Raw genomic sequence first — 17948 nt, 5'->3', positions numbered from 1 at the left:
AGTACTTGCTGGAGAAGTTAGAGAAGTGAGTCTGGGGTGCGTGGGGATCCTCACTGCCAAGCCCTGAGTTGATGGGCAGCAAGCTCTTGTGGAAGAGGTAGACAGGGCAGAAGGAAGAGGGTGTTTCACAAGTTTTTTGTGGTCTGCTAACTCTGCAGCTCCCTTGAGTACTGTGACTCAGCTGATGCACGAACCAAACCCTGCACAGTCCTGGGACTTTCCATAGTGCTCTCCCACACCATGCCAGAATAAGTTGCAAAATGGTAATACCTAAATACCTGCAAGACTTCAGTTCCCTGTTGCTAGAGAGACTTTAACCACCACCCAGGTTGGTCACATGCTAGAGTCATCCCTTCAACAGTGTGGTTTTGCTTCCCTGTTGCTGTTTATTTCACTACTGTTGTTGCTGGAGCTTCTTTACTCCTGGGCTGCAAAAGGCTATGCCATATATATAAATGTATAGTTATAAATATAGGCTATAAAGTGAAGGGAGAACTAAGGGCTTGCTTAGCTACAGACTTGATGTCTCTTTGCAGCTCCAGCACGTACGTTGGAGTTCAGTGTCAGAAGCAAGGCCCTCTTTGTGGCCTGTCTTCTCCCTCTGGCTTCTGGGCTCCTGCCCCTGCAGTACACCTGCTTTCCTTGTGTTGGTGTGAGCCTTAACCTCGCGGCAGGAGAAATTCTTTGTTTTGGCAACTCTTGCCGGCACCACCCTTGTGCCAGTAGACTCTGGACTCTGTTCACTGTACTCCCATGTATTTCTTGCAACTTATATGGCAAAGTAACAAAGATTACTTTTGACTTTATGGTTTTAAGCTCCCTCATTTTTTAAAGCCCCGGTTCCATCCAGGAACCTGTCACTGCTCAGCTCTCTGGAGTCAGCTCTGCCGCTCTGTGCCCTGCTTTCTGTCGGGTCACAAATTCACCCCTTGCCAACGTGGATAGAAAATACCCATCCTTTCTTTGCTGCTCTATCGCTTCCCCCTGTGGCATCCGCCTAGTCCCCATTGCTTTGGGGCCAGCCTTGGTCCTCTTTCCTAGCCACGGCTGCCTCGTGGGGCCCCTGGGCATTTCTGTTGGGGCTAGTGGGAGAGGGCTGAGGGGTCTCTCCAGGAGCTGGGGTCTCCACAGCTCAAAGGTGCTGCCAGCAGGGTCCTGCAGCCCAGTGGCCCACATTCCAGCTCATGCCTTCAAGCTTTCAAACGTACTCCTGTGCGCTCCAGTTTCTGCCTGAGTAAGTCTTAAGCACTGCCAGCAAATTTAGTCCAAAATTACATTTATTTAAAGAATTATTATAAATAATCTTTGAAAAATACAGTGTCATTGTAGTTTAAAAAAAACCATAAACCAAAACTCTTTTTTCACTTCAAACCCTAGTCTTTTACTAGTCGTTGGAGGACTCTGCGTAAGTCCACTAGGAAGTCATTCAGGGAGGTAGTGTTGCCGGCTGCCACGGGACATGGTGCCTGTAACAGGAAAAAAGGGCCATGAGGGTGTTTGCTGGGGGAGGGATCTGGTTCTGCAGCATCATCTTGGTTGCTAGTGGTGGTGCGGGAGAGGACTGGGTGAAAGCAAAAATGGTGACCGAGGGAGGAGCTGGATGTGCAGAAAGCTCGAAGGCCAGGGGCTGTACAGCCAGCACAGTTCGTGCTGTGAGGGCTGAGCATGGGGGCGGTGAGGGGGTGGCATCACTTCACCTTGTGGGCTGGGCTCTTCCTTTGGACCAGACTGAGCAAGTTGAGGTAAATGCCCTCCAGGTGCCTGTGGCAGCTCCGGCCCTCCCAGGCTACTGTGGTGGCTTTGCATAAGGTCTCCATGTCATCATATTCCTGGAAAAAGACACACATGGTTATTTTAGAAACCCTTTTTGTACAGTCATAGCTTTGTTAGCAGCAGATTAAAACAGCACAAATAATACATTTCTGTTCTAAAGGGCAGGCGGAAAGTACAGCTGGAGATGTCAAGGCTTCCTGGCTGCAGGTGTGTGTGCACGGGTCTGTTCCTGTCCCAGAGGGGGCCCTTGGCCGCTGGCGAGAGGTTGTGGCAGAGCCTGGCACGGCGGTGAGCACCCACACGCTTACAGCACCAGGTTCCTCTTGGAGGTGTGAACGCTGGACCCTGTGCTCGGGGAGCTGCTCCCTGCAGGGCTCCCTGGGGACAAGGCTGGTCTGGGTGGGCAGAGGCTCTAGAGGATTAACAGAAGCCCCTGGGAAGAGGTTGCCTCTGTCAGGTGCTTTGATTAAAGTCCCATTGCAGAGACATGTGGAAGATGAGGAGCTAACAAGTGCTGGCAGTAATGGAAAAACTGTTTGCTGTCTTCCCTGGGGGATGGTCCTGATGCCACCTTGCTGTGAGCGCTGCCTGCTCAGATCTCTGCTTTCACCCAAATGGCACCAGCAAATAAGCGACAGTCCCCGTGAGCACGGCCAGGTCTGCGGGCGTTGGGTTGTGCAGCATTTCTCACTCCCAGGGCTGGTCCCTGTGGCAGGAAGGGTGCGGGGACCCCCTGAGGGGATGTTCAGCCCCGGTCCCCTGAGGGAGGCTGCTGCATCCCTTGGCTGCCACCCACCAGTGCAGCACGAGGTGAGGGCATCGGCTTTCTGTGAAAACAGGAACTCTGGTGCCGGGGAGCTTGGCTTAGGCAGCAATTTTCAGACCAGAAATAGGCTTTATTATCTGCTATTAAATCTTCTGCTAACTGAAGAGCCTTCCCCCAGATAAGGGGCTAAAGAGGGATAGTATGTCTAACCAGAGCTTGAGATGCTGTGTGATAGGCACGTGTGGGTGTCTGTGGGGTGGTGACACACCACTCCAAGGCAAGGGAAGAAGTTCCTCTCTTCCTTTCTGAAAAGCTTGAACCTCCGTGTGCTGCTGAGGACACAGGCTGCCCATTCCCGCCTGCCCCTCTGCCTCCCCCTTCCCTCCAGGGTGGCCAGGACCAGCCGATGCTGCTTTGGCTGGAGGTGGAGATGGGTGCGGGAAGGTGAGGGCACCCATGCTGGGCAGTGGCAGCAGCAAGGACCAGTCCGGCATCGCTGCTCGGGCCCTCATGCTGTGCTGCACAGGGACGGGCAGGACTGCCGGGGCTTCACGCCTGCCTCCTTGCTGCCCCGCGCTCTCCCCTGGCCCCCAGCATCCTCTCCCAGCACCCGTCGTGGCCACGTGATTATTTTTGAACAAGGACAAGTTAATTTTTTCTCTTACCTTATCACCTGCGAAAATATTTGTCATGTTTATGTTGTCACAGGAAACCTTTATCAAGACACAAAGGAGAGGGGTAATCAAGCTAGAGAAAACGCTAATGCGGATCCATCCTGACACATGCAGACCCGCACCCATCCCTCTGCCTGCCTGCTCTCGGCCCCCTGGGAGCACCGTGAGCCCCACGCTCTGCCTCAGCCCTGCCTGCTCAGCACCTTTCTTTGACTCAGCATTGCTCTCGCTGAGCCCAGCGAAACAATCTCTCCCTCCCATCAGTGAGTAGAGGCTGAGCCATGTGAGCGAGCCCTACCTTTGTCTTCAGGAGCTCGTTCAGCAGCCTGATGCTCTCCTTCAGAAAGATGGAGGTCTGCAGCCGAGCAGCCACGTGGCCCTGGCAGGCTGGCAGCGCCAGCAAGATGAGCAGGACTGGGACCGGGATGATCATGGCCTGTTCGGGCTGAACCCCCTCAGCTCACAGTTTCTGGATATTTTGGTGATCTATACCTGTGTGTGCTTTTCTGGAAGAAACATCTCAATTTATGGCTGTAAAATTGCTGAACCTATAGGAAAAACTTATTTTTCCCTTATCTGCACTTTCCAAAGTTGCTCCTATCCAATTAGGACAACAGGTATTTTTTATAAAAGTCAAGGCTTTCTTCTGATCTCGCATTACGTTTCAACATAGGAAATTTCCACCGTAAGATAACAGTTAGAAGTCAGGTCACGTACAAAAGTATGTAAACTGCCTGGTTTGGGGATTCTGCATTTCTCCGTATTCCAGGACTTTCTCTATGCCCCAAGTTGAAAGTGGCCAAACGGGGGAGACCACGGCTCTGACCACGCTCAGATGACGGAGCTTTGCGCTTTTTTTTCTGTATCCTGCAAGTTCTTCCATCTCGTGTATCATTTGACTATCTCCAAATCATGCAAAGCATCTTCCATCTGCATATTATTTTCTGTCTATGGTTATCTTAACCTGCGCCGGGGACAGCCAGAAAGCACAGCACAGCCCTGCCTGGAGCCTGCGGGGACAAAACCTCCTGGGCTGGAGCAGGGCATCACCGCCTCTCGGCACCGGGGGGTTACGGAGAGCTGGGGGCCACACGGGACCCCCGGAACAACACACTCGGGCCCGTGGCACCTGCAGGGATGTGGGGGAAGGCCAGGCTGCTGGCGCGGGGCAATCCTGCGGCGTTGGTGCTGCTAGCGCTGGCACTCGCATGGGAAAACAGGGGTTTGCGACTCCGCAGCAGCCGGTAGCTCGGCGCCTGGGGGCTGCCCTGGCCATCCCGCGGGAGCAGCCCGAGCAGCGGCCGGGCACTGGGCTCTGCTGGCACCCCCGCCCCGGCTGCCGCAGGAAATCACACTGAGAAATGAGCCGAGCTGGGAAACTTTGGAGTTTTGTAATAACTAATAGGTATTTTTCTAACTCAAATAGCAACTTGCCATCAGATGCTTGATAAGAGTTTGTGAGTGTTCAATGAATCCAGGAGCAGCCAGACTGAGAGTAATTCTGTTTGTCTAATTATGAAATGCCCCAGATGAAGTTAGTGCCACTGACTCAGAAAGACCTTTGTGAGGGATTTGCCAGCGGAGTGCTGCGCTGTTTCCTACCCGCACCGTACTCGATGCAGAGCAGATAAGGGAGCGCGCTCTGGTGCGGGACGGTGCTGTGGTGGCAGCTGCTGCGGGCGATGGCTCTGGGGCCAGGCACCTTGCCGGGAAGCCGGGAGCTGCCGTGCTGCCCTGGGATGGGTGGTGGTGGGAGTCTCCCTGCCAGAAAGTGATGCTGGAGAAGGGGATGGAGGTGGCAGCCCCATCCTGCAGACACAGTGGTTTCTGCAGGTATTGTGGTGGAAAGCTGTAAAACCTGGAGTAAATGAACAGAAAACGCTAAATTAACAGAAAAATGTAACCTTTGAGCTACTGGGGCTGAATCATGGTGGAAAAGTGCATCACTGTGTGTTGGGGAAGTCACCTGTACTGGGTTCGCGTGGCCAGGTTTGGTACCGAGGGGTGGCCAGAAGCTGCCCCACGTCCCGTGAGCCGATGCCAGCCAGGGCCAGCGCTGGCCACAGCCGAGCCCTGCAGCCGCGGGGGCAGCAGGGCTGGGGGTCGGGGGGGTAACGGGACTGGGGGTATGGGGGATAACGTGTAAGGGTCCGTGTCATAATGGGTTTCAGGGTACGCGGGACAATGTGTTTAAGGGTGTTTGGGATAACGTGCTTAAGGGTACATGGGAATGTGGGACAATGTCTGAGGGTCCATGGGATAACAGGTTTGATGGTTCATGGGATAACAGGTTTAAGATTATGTGAGATGACAGGTTTAAGGGTGTGTGGGATAACATGTGGGATAACGTGTTTCAAGGTGCATGGAATAATGTGGGATAAAGGGTTTGATGGTCCATGGGATAACGGGTTTAAGGGTCTGTGGGATGATATGTGGGATAACGCGTTTAAAGGTACGTGGGAACTTGGGATCAGGTATTTCAGGGTCCGTGGGATAAGGTGTTTCAGGGTGTACGGGATAAGTGGGGTAACATGTTTGCAGGCCTGCGGGACACCGTGTTTGCAGGTCCAGGGGGTAAGGCATTGGGGCACGGTGGGCTGTGGGGGGCTGCAGCCAGGGGGTCCCCACCGGGGTGGGCCATGGGTGGCTGTCTTCCATGGGCCCTGGTGGGGGGGGCCGTGTCTAAGATTCAGGTTGGTTTCTCATTATGTCACTCTGGTTCCATCGGTAATTAACGCAATTAATTTCCCCTGGCCAAGCTCACTGTGTTGTGGCGGGCACTGGGGAGCGATCGCTACCCCACCTCTTGCTGCCTTTTCCTGGGGAGGGGGTGATGGGGCAGCTTGGGGGGGCCTGGCCCTGGCCAGGGCCAGCCTGCTGCACCAGTGAAGGACAAAATTCCCATGTCCTTTTCCCGAGGGTGGGCTGCGGCTGGTGGCAGCGGTGGCCCCATCGCCTGCTGGAGGGGCGTCTCCGGCCCCAGCACGGTCCTCGTCACTGCCTGTTCCTGGAGCCCCTGCTGTGCTTCATCCCAGCCGTCATCCTGGGGATGAGCCTGCTGCCATTCTCCCTATCAAAGGTGCTTGATTCAGAAACCTATCCTCAGTTTTTCTCCCCCTCACGCTCCGTGGTTGGAAGCATCTCCGTCACACGAAGATCCTGCCCGGGTTCCCAGCGCCAGCTTTCCTGCAGCCACCGAGCCCAGGGCTCCATCGCCACGGGCACTGGCTCGACTTTCCCCCTTTTTCTTCAGCACAAACCGGAGTGCTTCCAGGACAGCCACGGGGAAAAGGGCATGAGGGTTTGCTGGGCATCATGCGCTGCCCCAGGTAAGCTTCGGCTGGCAGCGGCGGGGGTGTTCTGCTGTTTTCTTGCATGTCTGTTGCCTGCCACATCTGGTGCTGGGGTTTATCCAGAGCAGCTCCAAGGGTGCAGTTAACACCCTGTCACACATGTTCATAGCAGTCTCCTGCATTTATAACAATTTCCAACAGCCATTTTGCCTATTTGTTTCCTGTCCATGTACTGGCCGCTCTAGCACCCAAGCAGGCTCTAGTCCCGTGCGCCAGCCCTGTCCCTTCCCTCGCCCATCAGCTGAGGACGCTTTCCCCGGCGTCTGGCACCGCTTTGCTGCCTGTTTCAGCCCTGCTGCCCCCCCCAGACCTCACGCTGCACCCCAACATACTCCCCTTCAGCATGGGATGAGCCACGTGCCCCTTCCCCATGCACAAGACGCTCTTCCCAGCCGAGGACTCGCATCCCTGCTCCTCCAGCCACTCCTTTTGTTCTGTGTTTTCCTACAATTTCTGCAAGCCCAGAAGGTTCATTGGTGTCTTTTACTTTCTTGACAGCTTGCTCTCAATGGCAGATTGGGCAGATTTGCTGTATATTGTCCCAAAAATGCTGGCCTCCCCCACCCCCCGGTCCCCTGTGCGACTGACCAAGGAGGCAGCACCCCCGATGCTCCTCATTAACTGCTGAAGGTAAGAAGAATAAACTGCGTAAACCATCGGTACCAAGAGCTCGTTGCTCAGTAGTTTATTGCTTAAGCCCTGAGACACTTCTATAACATCAGTGCAAAGTTGAAATGAAAAAAAAAAATAAAATGAAGACATCTAAATACATGGTAATTTGAATATATTAACTCTGTTGTAATACAAATATTTTAAATAGAGGGAAGAACAATAAATTATGAATCGGCACACATTCATTGTCATGGAAAAGCAATTAGGAAGTAATAGTTCCCTAAAAACGAGGTAGCAGTATTTTAAATATGACTGTATTCCACAGAACAACTCTTCTATAACTTAAAATACCTGAATACTGGCTTTTCCTTTTTGTTTTGGGTCCCACGCATAGAAAATCTTTCAACAGCTAAGACTTTTTGGTCTTGAATCTTTAGATTATGCAGTATAAAAATAAATTATTTAAATAAAATAGAATAATAATAAATAAACTCCAGAAGTATGATGCCAATGAGCACCCATTAGATCCAAAGTTATCCTACAGACTTTCCTGATCTTCACTATTAATAACTTAAAAGCCCACCGACAAGAGAAGACGCGTTAGAGGTTACGCGCATGGTTCTGTCCCACTCCCTCCGCTGCTTCCCCTCCCGGCTGCCGCTCTCGGATGCTGCACTTCCCCGGCTCCGAGCCCTGAGCTGCTGTAGTAACTCATTAGCAAAAAATGCATCATTTCAGTCTAGATTTTGATCTCGTTAGGAAGAGAAGGCGATTATGAAGAAGCCTCCCTTCATTAAGAGGAACAGGAAACAGATAATTTGGTTTTGGTAGGCGCTGCAGGAGAAGGTGAATGAGTTAAAAGCTCAGCCCTTCTGCCACGCTGCCCGGCAGGATGGATGCTCAGCTCCTCCCAGCTGGCAAACCCTCCCGCATCCCTCCCGGGGATCACATCCCTCCTGGGGGGTCGCATCCTGCCTCATGCCAGCTGGAAGAGCCGCAGGGCTGCAAGCGAGCGCTAAGGGCAGCCTCATCCTGATGAGACCTCTCCTGCAGAGGCTGGGTAATGTCTGAACCATGGCACTTGGGTGGAAGGCTTGGGAGATGCTGGGGAGGGGACATTTCCCATCATGGCTGAGCGATGCCGTGTGCCCGGCATACCTGCTGGGACTTGCTGTTGGGATTGCACTGGGTTAGGAGGGCTGGGGGGGAGCTGAGGAAGTGCATGCAACGAGGAGCAAAAGAACTCTGCAAAACCGATCTGAATTGCTACCAGCAGTCGGATCCCTGGGCTGGGGGCTGGCAGCCACCGCTCTCACCGGAGCAGTGCCTGTCTCACTGCGCAGCCGACGTGGCCAGGCGCCTGTACATCCCCTGGGTGAAGTTTCCCAGCTTCGGCAAGAAGTTGCGCAGGTAGATCTCGTTTTCGTTGCTCAGGGAGCAGTTCTGGAGAAGGAAAAGCATAAATACATTAGAGCTGACAGTGAGATGTAGCAGCTCAGGCAGTGGGTAGCCAGGCCACCAGCCCACACAAGATGCTTTGTTTCAATTGCTTCTGTCTCCATATAAATAATTCAGCAAATAATTCAGAGTTGTGAGGATGATGCCCCAGGATGTTGGGAACTCATCCCTTGCCTCAGGACAAGCACCCAGCCCCCGTGCCTGGCAGTGTGACCCCCGTGGCCATGGGTCTGGGGTGGCCGGGGCTGGCGGGGACATTCACCCTCTTCCCGTGGAGGTGAATTATCTCACAGAGCCGCGCAGGTTTGCGATGCCCCGGTCTGGCCCCATGCAAGGTAAATACCGGCCTGCTCAGCCCTGTGGGTGCGTGGGGGAGCCGGCACGGATACGGGCCCCGTGCTCGGCAGAGCTGGCACCGGGGGCAAGGCTGCGCCGGGGGGCTGGAGCCGCACAGTGGGGCGGCGAGCGGGGAGGCTGCGGCTCCTGCTTACCGTCTTGCCGTGCAAGCTCTGCAAGTTGATGATGAAGGGCTCGTAGTCCTTCCTGCACCTGGTGACTTTCATGAGTGCCATGGCAGCCTGGCACAGCAGCTCCTGCTCTGACAGCTGGAAACCACAGGGAAGAAATCATTAGAGCCCTGTGTTTGATGTAAGTTGATGCTACTTATCGAGGTGTCCAGGACTGGTGGGAGGTTTCACAGAGACTTTCTAAACTGTTTTCGTTTTATGGCTGTAATCACAGCCCCGTGTGGTGACTTGGGCCCTGGGCTGGGGGCAGGGGAGCTGGGGGCAGAGGTGGTGGCTGGGGGCAGGTCCTTGGGCACAGCCGGCATCCATCTGTGCACTTGCCCCCAGCGATGGTGCTTGAGCGGCTCTAGCCCGGTGACTAATAAAACTACCTCTGCTACGTGGGCTGTGCACTGCAGTGAGGAAGGTGCTGGTGATGTTGGTGTGTATTAAAAATGTGTTTTCTGCCTGTGTCTCTATCATCTTTTACCTTTCGATCCGTGAAGGCAACCTGTGCCACTCGGGTGTCATTGCAAGGGACCTGGAGAGGTGACACAAGGGAGAGCCATTGTTACGAGAGACCATCATTACAAGGTAAGACCTTCCCCAGGAGCTGCCAGCTGCACCCTCCCCTGGGAAGAGGCACCATATCCCAGTCCCTCCAGCAGGACACAGTGCGGATGCACCCTGGGTGCTGCACCACCGAGACCCATCTTTCAGCAAATTGTTCCATAACAGGCTCCCGGGAAGTCGGGCCCTGGGGTTGCACAGCATTTGCAAGCAGTTGTTTGGGAAGGGGCAGGAGGGTCCCTGGGTGCTCTGTGGGTGCTATGGACCAGAGCAGAGCAGAACCCCCCTGCAGCTCGCACTGTGCCAGGCCACTGTGTCCCCTTCACCAAGCTGCCCCAGTCACCCTGACACAGCTCTGTGTGTGGCACAGGGAGGTTTGGGGGAGGTTCTCTTGTTCCTCGGCATTTTTTCCTGCAATGTGCCTAATGTCAGGTGCAACACTTCACCCTGGCTGCCACCAGCATCCTCCTGTACCACCAGGTCAAATCCTGAGCACCCAAAGTCTAGGCTGAGATGGGCCAGGGTGCCCAAAGCTGGAGGTGGGATGCAGCGGGCTGAACCAGTCAGGAATGCCTGATGGCAGTGCCGGTGCCTGGCCTTCAGCACCAAGGAATATCATCATCATCATCAATAACGTTCCTCTGTCTGTAAGCAAAGAAACACCAGGAGGTGTAACAGCATTTACCTGTACTCCTGAGTTGAGCTGTTGGATGCGGTGGGTGATCTCTGACAGCTTTACTTTGGGAAAGGTGGTCATCAGTGGGGTGGACGAGATGAGCTCGAGCAGGGAGAGGAGCATGAATGCAGCCTTCAGCAAGGGGAGCATCCTGTCACCGCTGCCGGGTGCTTCCCGTGCTGGCTGGGCTGGCTGGCCGGGGCCTCTCTGCCTCGCTGCTTGGCAAAGCACCATTTTTATAGTGCGAAGAGGGACCGGCGTCTCCATTGAGTACCAAATATAGGTGTCTTCCTGTGCTGATGAGGCGCGACGGCCCAAAGAAGGCATTATGTAATGACAGCGCAGACTTTTCGCCCTTAACCAATGTTATCTGTTATTCAGCTACCATGCAGATTTTAATCACCTAATTGATAGATGAAGAGATACTGGGACAAGTTGAGAATTTCTCTTTGACGTTTGAGTATCTGTTTACTATTGAGTGTGTTTGCAACATGCTGCATGTGGAAAATGATGAATGTGTGCACGACTTAACCAAGCGCGTTGCAAGACCCGTGTAAAGTCAAGCCATCTTCTTATGTGCAGAGAAATATCTGTGAAGTTTTGCTTGTCTCCACAACGGAAAAGACAAACAGCTACACAGAAGGACCAGCTCTGGGATGTGTGTGCCTGGAAGCCTGCCGGGCTCCTGCCTTGGATATCGATGTCTCACGGGAGGACGACATGACCCCATCAAGTATCTGGTTGAATTTGGAGGTGTCTCCCCACCACAGCTTTGCTGTCCACGTGGGTCTGTGCCCAGCAGCTGCAGCTCGGGGATCAGTGTCACCCTCAGGTCAGAAATCCAGGAGGCGAAGTGACACGAAAGCAGATATTTACTTTTGCACTTAAATGTGCACCTCTGCTGCCTGTGCACCTGCAGCTGGCTCAGCACCCACCTGCCTGGGGACACCACCATCACGGGGTGCAGGTGGGAGCACCCCAGTGTCTCATGCTGCTTTCCAGGACACCCCAGCCCCTTGCTGGTGTGGAAGACCTCTCCTCCTGCCTGGCCCCTTTGCCCTGGCATGGCCCTGGTGACATGGCAGCACTGCAGTGCCCCATGCCACAGCTCGGCCATCACCAGCAGAAAAGGGCATCACAGGTGATGGCAGCACTTTGGAGAAGCAAATGGCGTGTGGCTGCTGTTGAAGAGGAACAGCCGAGCCATGTGTCAGAATAAATTCATATCATTTGGTCATAATGACAGCAGCTCTGACAAGCTCAAGTAGCCAAAGTCAGATCTGAAAGAAAACAAAACCTCAAAACGTTTATCAAGATGTTAAAGATCTGCAGACAAAAAAATGCTCTTGCATGTAAAGGAAGAAGTAGCTGAGGGGGTTTTCTGCCGTGTGGGTGTTTGGGTTTTAACTAGGACTTGCTCAGCTCTGTAGCACGTATCCCATCCTGCGAGGATGGCTCCTGCAGCGCCTGGCTCGGCACGGCGCCTTGCAGCCTCGCACGGTGCAGTGCCCATGGGCTGTGACATCGCATGCCGTCCCACACCATCCCACATTGTCTCATGCCATCCCATGTTATCCCATGCCATCCCATGATGTCTCATGCCATCCCAGAGACATCAGAAACCCAACAGTAACTCAGGGACTCAAACCACCACATCCTGGAGCAGAAGAGCAGGTGTAAGCCCACAGTTATTTCTCACCATGGCTGAACTGTGGTGTTAGTGGGAATTTTGTCGGGAAGAAGGTTGGCTCACCAAAATGGCTCATTTAATTTCTCCTCCAAATTCTCAAATGCCTTTTTCCAGGTGCTGCTGCAAGCACAGGTGGAGCGGCTCGATGCCGGCGGCACCGGTGGCTCTGCTCACACTGGCACCCCGCACTGCTGCGGCCCCGGCTCGGGCAAAGCCCCTCCGGGGAGACCCAGCCTTCGCCTTATACCTGGTTAGAGGCTTGTAAAATGTAAATTGTTAAATTGATGTGGAAAAGCTAGAAATATAAGTTTAACCCCCCCCTTTTTTTTTAAAGCTTTCAGTGAAGTCAAGGTGTTGCATAGCTCGAGGAAATGCTGAACTTCACCTTTCAAACAAACTGCTTCCAGTTCCACCGCATCCTTTTTGTGTTGGAAGAGTTAACGTCGCAACGGTAGGGCTGGGCTGCGGCATTCCTGTTTCATTGCTTATATTAGCCCGAAAAAGTTGATTTTACTGGGGAAAAAAAGATGGTGATGATTCTCAATCATCGAATTTCCTGCAAAATTGAAAGGCTGGGTCAGAGCCAGGTGGGAACCTGGAGGTTTCCCATCACAGGTATCGGGAGGAAGGTGTAGGAGCTGGCGTGTATCCAGGGCAGCACAGTGCAGTGTCTGTATGTCTGTCTGTCCCAAAGCCATCTGTGGTCCCACAGCCTGTGCCCTGGCATGGGGCCCGGCACTGCTGCAGTGGTCCTGGAGGACTGCGGCGTCCTGGGGGGCTGTGGGGAGTGGGAGCCCCTTGGCTGGGAACACCCAGTTCTGCAAACCCTGCACAGAGAGCGGGTAGCATCTTCCCCAAAGGCAGATAAAATCATTCCCCCAAACTATTAATACAGTAACGTAAACCTGATAATGGGAAAAGCTGACATGTATCAATTTGGCTCGTGTGGGTGGAAAGCGATAGCTACAGAGCTGGTCCCAGTTCTGAGAAACGACGTAGAGCCGGGGGCTTGGGTGAGAGGCGGATCGGGAGAGGGGATCGCAGCCCTTCGGGAGCATCACTGACCCGAAGGGAACCAAAACAGCTCGTTCAGAGGCTTCGGCTGTGCTGAGCGTTAAACCTGGTGGTGACTGAAATAACGAGGGCAAGTTCTGACTGTGCGTCACCCCCAGTGCCGGCGGTGAGATGGGCGCTGCCCCGCCAAGGCACCGGGGTGTGTGGGGCTGGGACACCCCCCGAGCCCGCTGCTGCCGCCAGGGTGGGCACAGAACCCCAGGCGTGTGAACCCAGCCTGAACTGGGACTCCTTGTCATGGAAGCTTGGCTTTGCTTCCAGCTGTGGCCAGTGGCAGGATGCAGGCTTGTCCTGGGGCTCCAGCAGCTGGGGGTCTGTGCCCACCCTGTCTTGTCCCTCTCATGCTTTTCATGCCTGATTTAAGCACAACTCAGTCTCCAACCAATTCAGGAAAATGGTCTAAGTTGTTAATTTAGATGTTGCCATGTCTCCTATCAGGCTCCTCTTGGCCCCACGTGGTGGAGAGGCTGAGGGATGAAGGCACACTGGGCTGGTGCTGTTCGGGTCTTTCCATTGCTGCATCTCTGGATGATACCAGAGAACAGAGGAACCAGCTGAAAAGACCCTCAGTGCAACCAAACCCCGACATTTTGCTTTGTTCTGTGGCCAAAGCCAAGGCTTTTTGCTTTTTTTTCCCTTTCTTCCCAGCAGCAAAGCCCAGGTTGGTTGCCCCAAATCATCACACATAGACGAAGAGCAGTGGGCTGGGCTGGAGCTGTGGGCACCGTGGCACGGAGGGCATTGGTGGACATGGATGGAATCAGTGGGAATCAACAGAAAGAAACAGGTATGTCCAATGGCTAAGTCAGATCTACAGGGCTTAGAGCTCCCCGTGGCAGTGTCCCCTTCCCTTTCCTGGCTCTGTAGGAAATGTGGGAACAACGGTCTGTAATTTCAGATGGGCTAAATTTGTGCCTTTCCAGTTAAAAAGGCAGTAGCTTTGTCTGGGTACTGGGCCGCCTCAGCAGTCGGCAGGCAGAAGGGACAGGGGGCTTCCCAACCCAGCCGCATTTGGCCACCCCTGGCTCAGGATGGGGCGAGGACCCCGGCACCGCGGGCAGGGAGCGCACCCGCTTCTCCCAGGCGGTTCCCTCCCAGGGCTGCCCTTCTCCTCCCGCCACTCCTGGCACGCTCCGCTTGCCCTCCCAGGCTGGTTTGGCAAACCAAAAGGCGTGCCCTCCCTGTGCCTTTGCTCTAGCAGCCAAGGGGACCCCTATGGCAGTCCCAGCTGCACCGAGTTGTAGGTTCTGTGCAGGGACAGGACAGGATCATGTCATTAAGAAACAATGTCAGAACTCATAATGTCCAGCAGATGGTTTAATTGAGGTGATATAAACAACTTCGGGTCTCTTCTATCATTTTTGAGGACCTGATTTTGGACAACCCTCCTAACCATTTGCATGATTCCAACACTATTCCAGCTTTGCCTTGTATGAAATCGAGAAGCCTCAACATTTATTTCCAAGCCATTTGCTAGCCTGTGCTGTTCCTTCCTTTCAGAAGATGGTACAGAAGTTAAATAAAACATTTTATAACATGAAAAAAAAGCTAAATGTGGGTCACCATGTAACATCTAGCATCAGCACATGTAATATCTCTTGAATCAGTGGTTGAGTTTACAAACTGTGTTTCAGACCCTGTGCTGGGCTGGCACTGCAGCCTGGCTGGTGCTGGAGCCAGCCTGCTTCCTTCAGCCCGTGCAGCTGGAGGGAAAGGCATGCTACAGCTACAGCAATTTATTTTTTCTGCAAAAAATCAAATTACACAGAGTAGGATGAAGCCGGATGAAGGAGAATTTGCAAATTGCATCACATTTCCCCAAGGTGTAATCTTGCAGTGAGTAGAGAATAAGTACTGGCTCCCAGCAGCTTGCCCCAGGGTGGTAGTAAACAGACTGTCATACTGAAATAGATTAGAAATGATATTGAGTGTGACATTTAAATGTTAACAATGTTACATGGAGACATTAAACAATTAAGCTTACGAAAGCAGCACCTATATTTATTGGTTTGGTTTATGGTGGTTTGTTTGTAGATAACCACGTTTGTTTTTTCACTTTTTAGTGTATGCAAAAGCTTTTTGCCTAAAATGTAGCCTGCACCAATAGAAACTTCATGGAGAAGTTGCTCCTGGGAGTAGCAAGATACATGTTCTGTAAGTCACTTTTTTACTTTAGGCAAGTCACAAAGCTCTGGTTACAAAAAAAATAATAAAAAACCCGCAACCCCAAACTCATCTTCTCTGAGGTTTTAAACACCCAAAGTACTTTGGGCCAAGTGTCTGTCTTTGTAGCACTGTGTAAGCGGAGAACAGTGTTGTACTGCATTAAGTAGTACTGAGGGAATCATCAGAAAATCCAAGTATTGGTTTTCCACTGCTAATATGAATTCCACTTAGAAACAAGCCTGCCCAGACAGAGATGTCTGGAGGGCCTCTTTTTTTTTTTTTTTTTTTTTTTTTTTTAGTGAAAGTATTTGCCACCTTGCTTACTAAGTGCAGATAAACCGAAAAGAAGTTATGTTACTGAAGAAACAAATGATGTGGCATGGAAGTGGGAGGAAAGTCACTTGCTTGAGCAGTGCATGCTGGAGCCCTCCACCTACTGCAGATTCCGGGCTCTAAAAGCCTTGCCAGGGCTGAGGCTGCAGTCAGACCCAAATCCTTCGGAAGGGGTTGACACGCCACGCACCCGTCCCCAGCCTGCCCTGCCTTTGCTTGTGCAGGCAGCGGAGGCGCCTGGTGCCCTGGGAGGGGTGCTGGGTGCCAGCTTGGCTATGAAATCACTGTCCTGGGCCACTGCCTGGTTCTTGGCCTCTGAGCCCACTGCAGTCATGCTCACTGACAGTTCTGTGAAAGCATTTAAAATTATTTTTCGTTGCTATTTTTGGCTCTTAAATCATAGTGCATCTGAGCGAGAGCCTGCCTGTGGCTGTGCCCTCCTTGTGGCAGTGTGTGCGTGTATCTCGGCACGGAGGCCAGTGCTGCAGAGCCGCTGTCCTGCGCTGGCGTTTGGCTGCTGGAGACCCACCGCAGCGGTAAGTGACACGGCACGTGGGCAGCCAGGCGTTGCTCCTGCCCAGTGAGTTACTGTGACAAATCTGTGCCTCGCTTGCCTCAAAACGCCTCAGCTTGGTTCCGCACTACTGCTGGCGTTGAACATCTTGGATGGGCAACAACCCCTTCCCCGCCACCACCCTCGCCTCCAGCCCACCACCCAGGCTGGAGAGGAGGCAGAGCCTGACCCGGGACGCCAGCGGCTGCTGTGCAGGCTCCATGGTGGTGGCCACCGTCACTGGTACGGCACAGGAAGCCACAGCGGAGCAGGGATCCCCCTGACGTGGCACTGGGGGCGGCTGACGGCACCCATGGCAGCAGCCCTGCTTCCTGTGGGTGCAGCAGGGGAGGCAGCGGCAAAGCCCGCGCCGCAGCCAGTCGCATGGGGGGCCCGTTTCTGTCCTCACTATCCCAAGGTGCCCATGAGCAGAAGATTGTGAAAGTATGTGAAGTTTCTCCTATGCTTGATTCAGACAAGCACGGTTTTTTTGTTTCCCAGTCCATATCAAAAGCATGGGGCTGGTTGAGTCTCTTTTCCACGCTGTTAGCTGTAGAGAGCCTATGGTCTATTCAAATTAAAAATGTGGAACACAATCATTATGTGGATCATTTCTTGTCATTTTAACACTAACACTTGATGTAGGAGATGTTAGTTTCCCACCACATTTTCAGTCTTTTTTTTTCCAGGTTCTGGCAAAAGCTTAATCCCCAAAGCCTGTGCGTGTGTGAGGATAAACTTTGCAGCTGGGGAACGGAGGAGGGCCAATTTAAGTAAAAATGTGCCCGTTTTTATAAATACCTTATAAAGGAATTGCAAGCCACAGCTTTAACTTGGGGGAGAAAAAAGTATAGAATTCACAAAGGCTGGGGAGTTGCTTCTGAAGATAACTTAATTCTTCATGAGCTGGGATGTATGTGTCATGCTAAAACAAACAGGTAGTACAGGAAAATTTGTAAATTCAAAGTATTTTTTTTTCATTCTTCTGTTGATTATATCTTTAAGAAAATTCCCCTTCAGGAAGTAGTACTAGAGTCAGTGAAGCTTTTTCTTTAAAACTGCAAACGTAATGCATGTTAGTAGCATTTTCCTTTGCCTTCTCATCCCCAGTTTAATTCCTTTTACAGGGGATTGGTGAGAGAGTGTAATTGCTAGGAAGTCCTATTCATTTGCTTATCTTTGAGTGGTTGCCTAATGACTGGGGCCACCCTGACTCTAGTGACTTGCAGTTTCAGAAAATTCAGGTGGAAATAATTCTTAGTTCAAGTGCTCGGTTTCTGGCACTTACCCCTTTAAGACTCCTCATTGCCAAGTCTACTTCGCTCTGGCTGAGGAACATCAGCTGTTGAATGAAGAATCAGACCCGGGGTTCTGCTGGGTTTTGCTCTTTTTGGTGCAGGTGTCCAGAGCCCTTAGCAGGTGGCAGCAGTGGTATGAGGGGTGCGGAGAGCCGGGCCGGGGCCGCAGCACAGCCGTGGGCAGGCAGGGCAGGCAGGGCGGGCAGCGCCCTCCCCGTGGGCAGAGGCCTCTGTCCGTGGTGCTTAACCAGCCCCGGGCCCTGCCGGCGCCCGCCAGCTCTGCCCGCACTCCTACCCCCTCCTCGCCTGCTTTCGGAGACTTTATCCTTGTGAAAGAAAGGGATTCCTGCATTCTGAAGGAGAAGGCAGTGTGCAATGTTCTCAGCCTTATTTGTGTTATTTGCCAAAAAACAAATGTCCTGATGTTACAGAGATTAACTTTTTTT

The 17948-nt window shown here is 52.8% G+C and overlaps 1 protein-coding gene and 1 long non-coding RNA gene across 2 annotated transcripts; one reads left to right on the top strand and one right to left on the bottom strand.

The window, feature by feature from the left end:
• Positions 1-5: 5 nt before the first annotated feature.
• On the bottom strand, positions 6-5251 carry LOC130153758 (interleukin-4-like). The gene is made up of 4 exons (XM_056349043.1): positions 3512-5251; positions 3205-3252; positions 1698-1829; positions 6-1466 (listed from the first exon to the last, which is right to left on the bottom strand). The coding sequence occupies exons 1-4, from the start codon at positions 3644-3646 to the stop codon at positions 1374-1376; spliced, it is 408 nt and encodes a 135-aa protein (XP_056205018.1). The 5' UTR covers positions 3647-5251; the 3' UTR covers positions 6-1373.
• Positions 5252-8506: 3255 nt separating this feature from the next.
• LOC130154465 (uncharacterized) lies at positions 8507-17680 on the top strand. The gene is made up of 6 exons (XR_008823750.1): positions 8507-11171; positions 12193-12328; positions 12413-12529; positions 13804-13939; positions 15216-15306; positions 16055-17680. It is a non-coding gene; the product is annotated as an uncharacterized LOC130154465 (long non-coding RNA).
• Positions 17681-17948: the final 268 nt, after the last annotated feature.

This window comes from Falco biarmicus, chromosome 8 (assembly GCF_023638135.1).
Source record: "Falco biarmicus isolate bFalBia1 chromosome 8, bFalBia1.pri, whole genome shotgun sequence".
NCBI lineage: Eukaryota > Metazoa > Chordata > Aves > Falconiformes > Falconidae > Falco > Falco biarmicus.
Note: the sequence above shows the minus strand (reverse complement) of the source record. Positions and strands in the feature narration are given on the sequence as shown.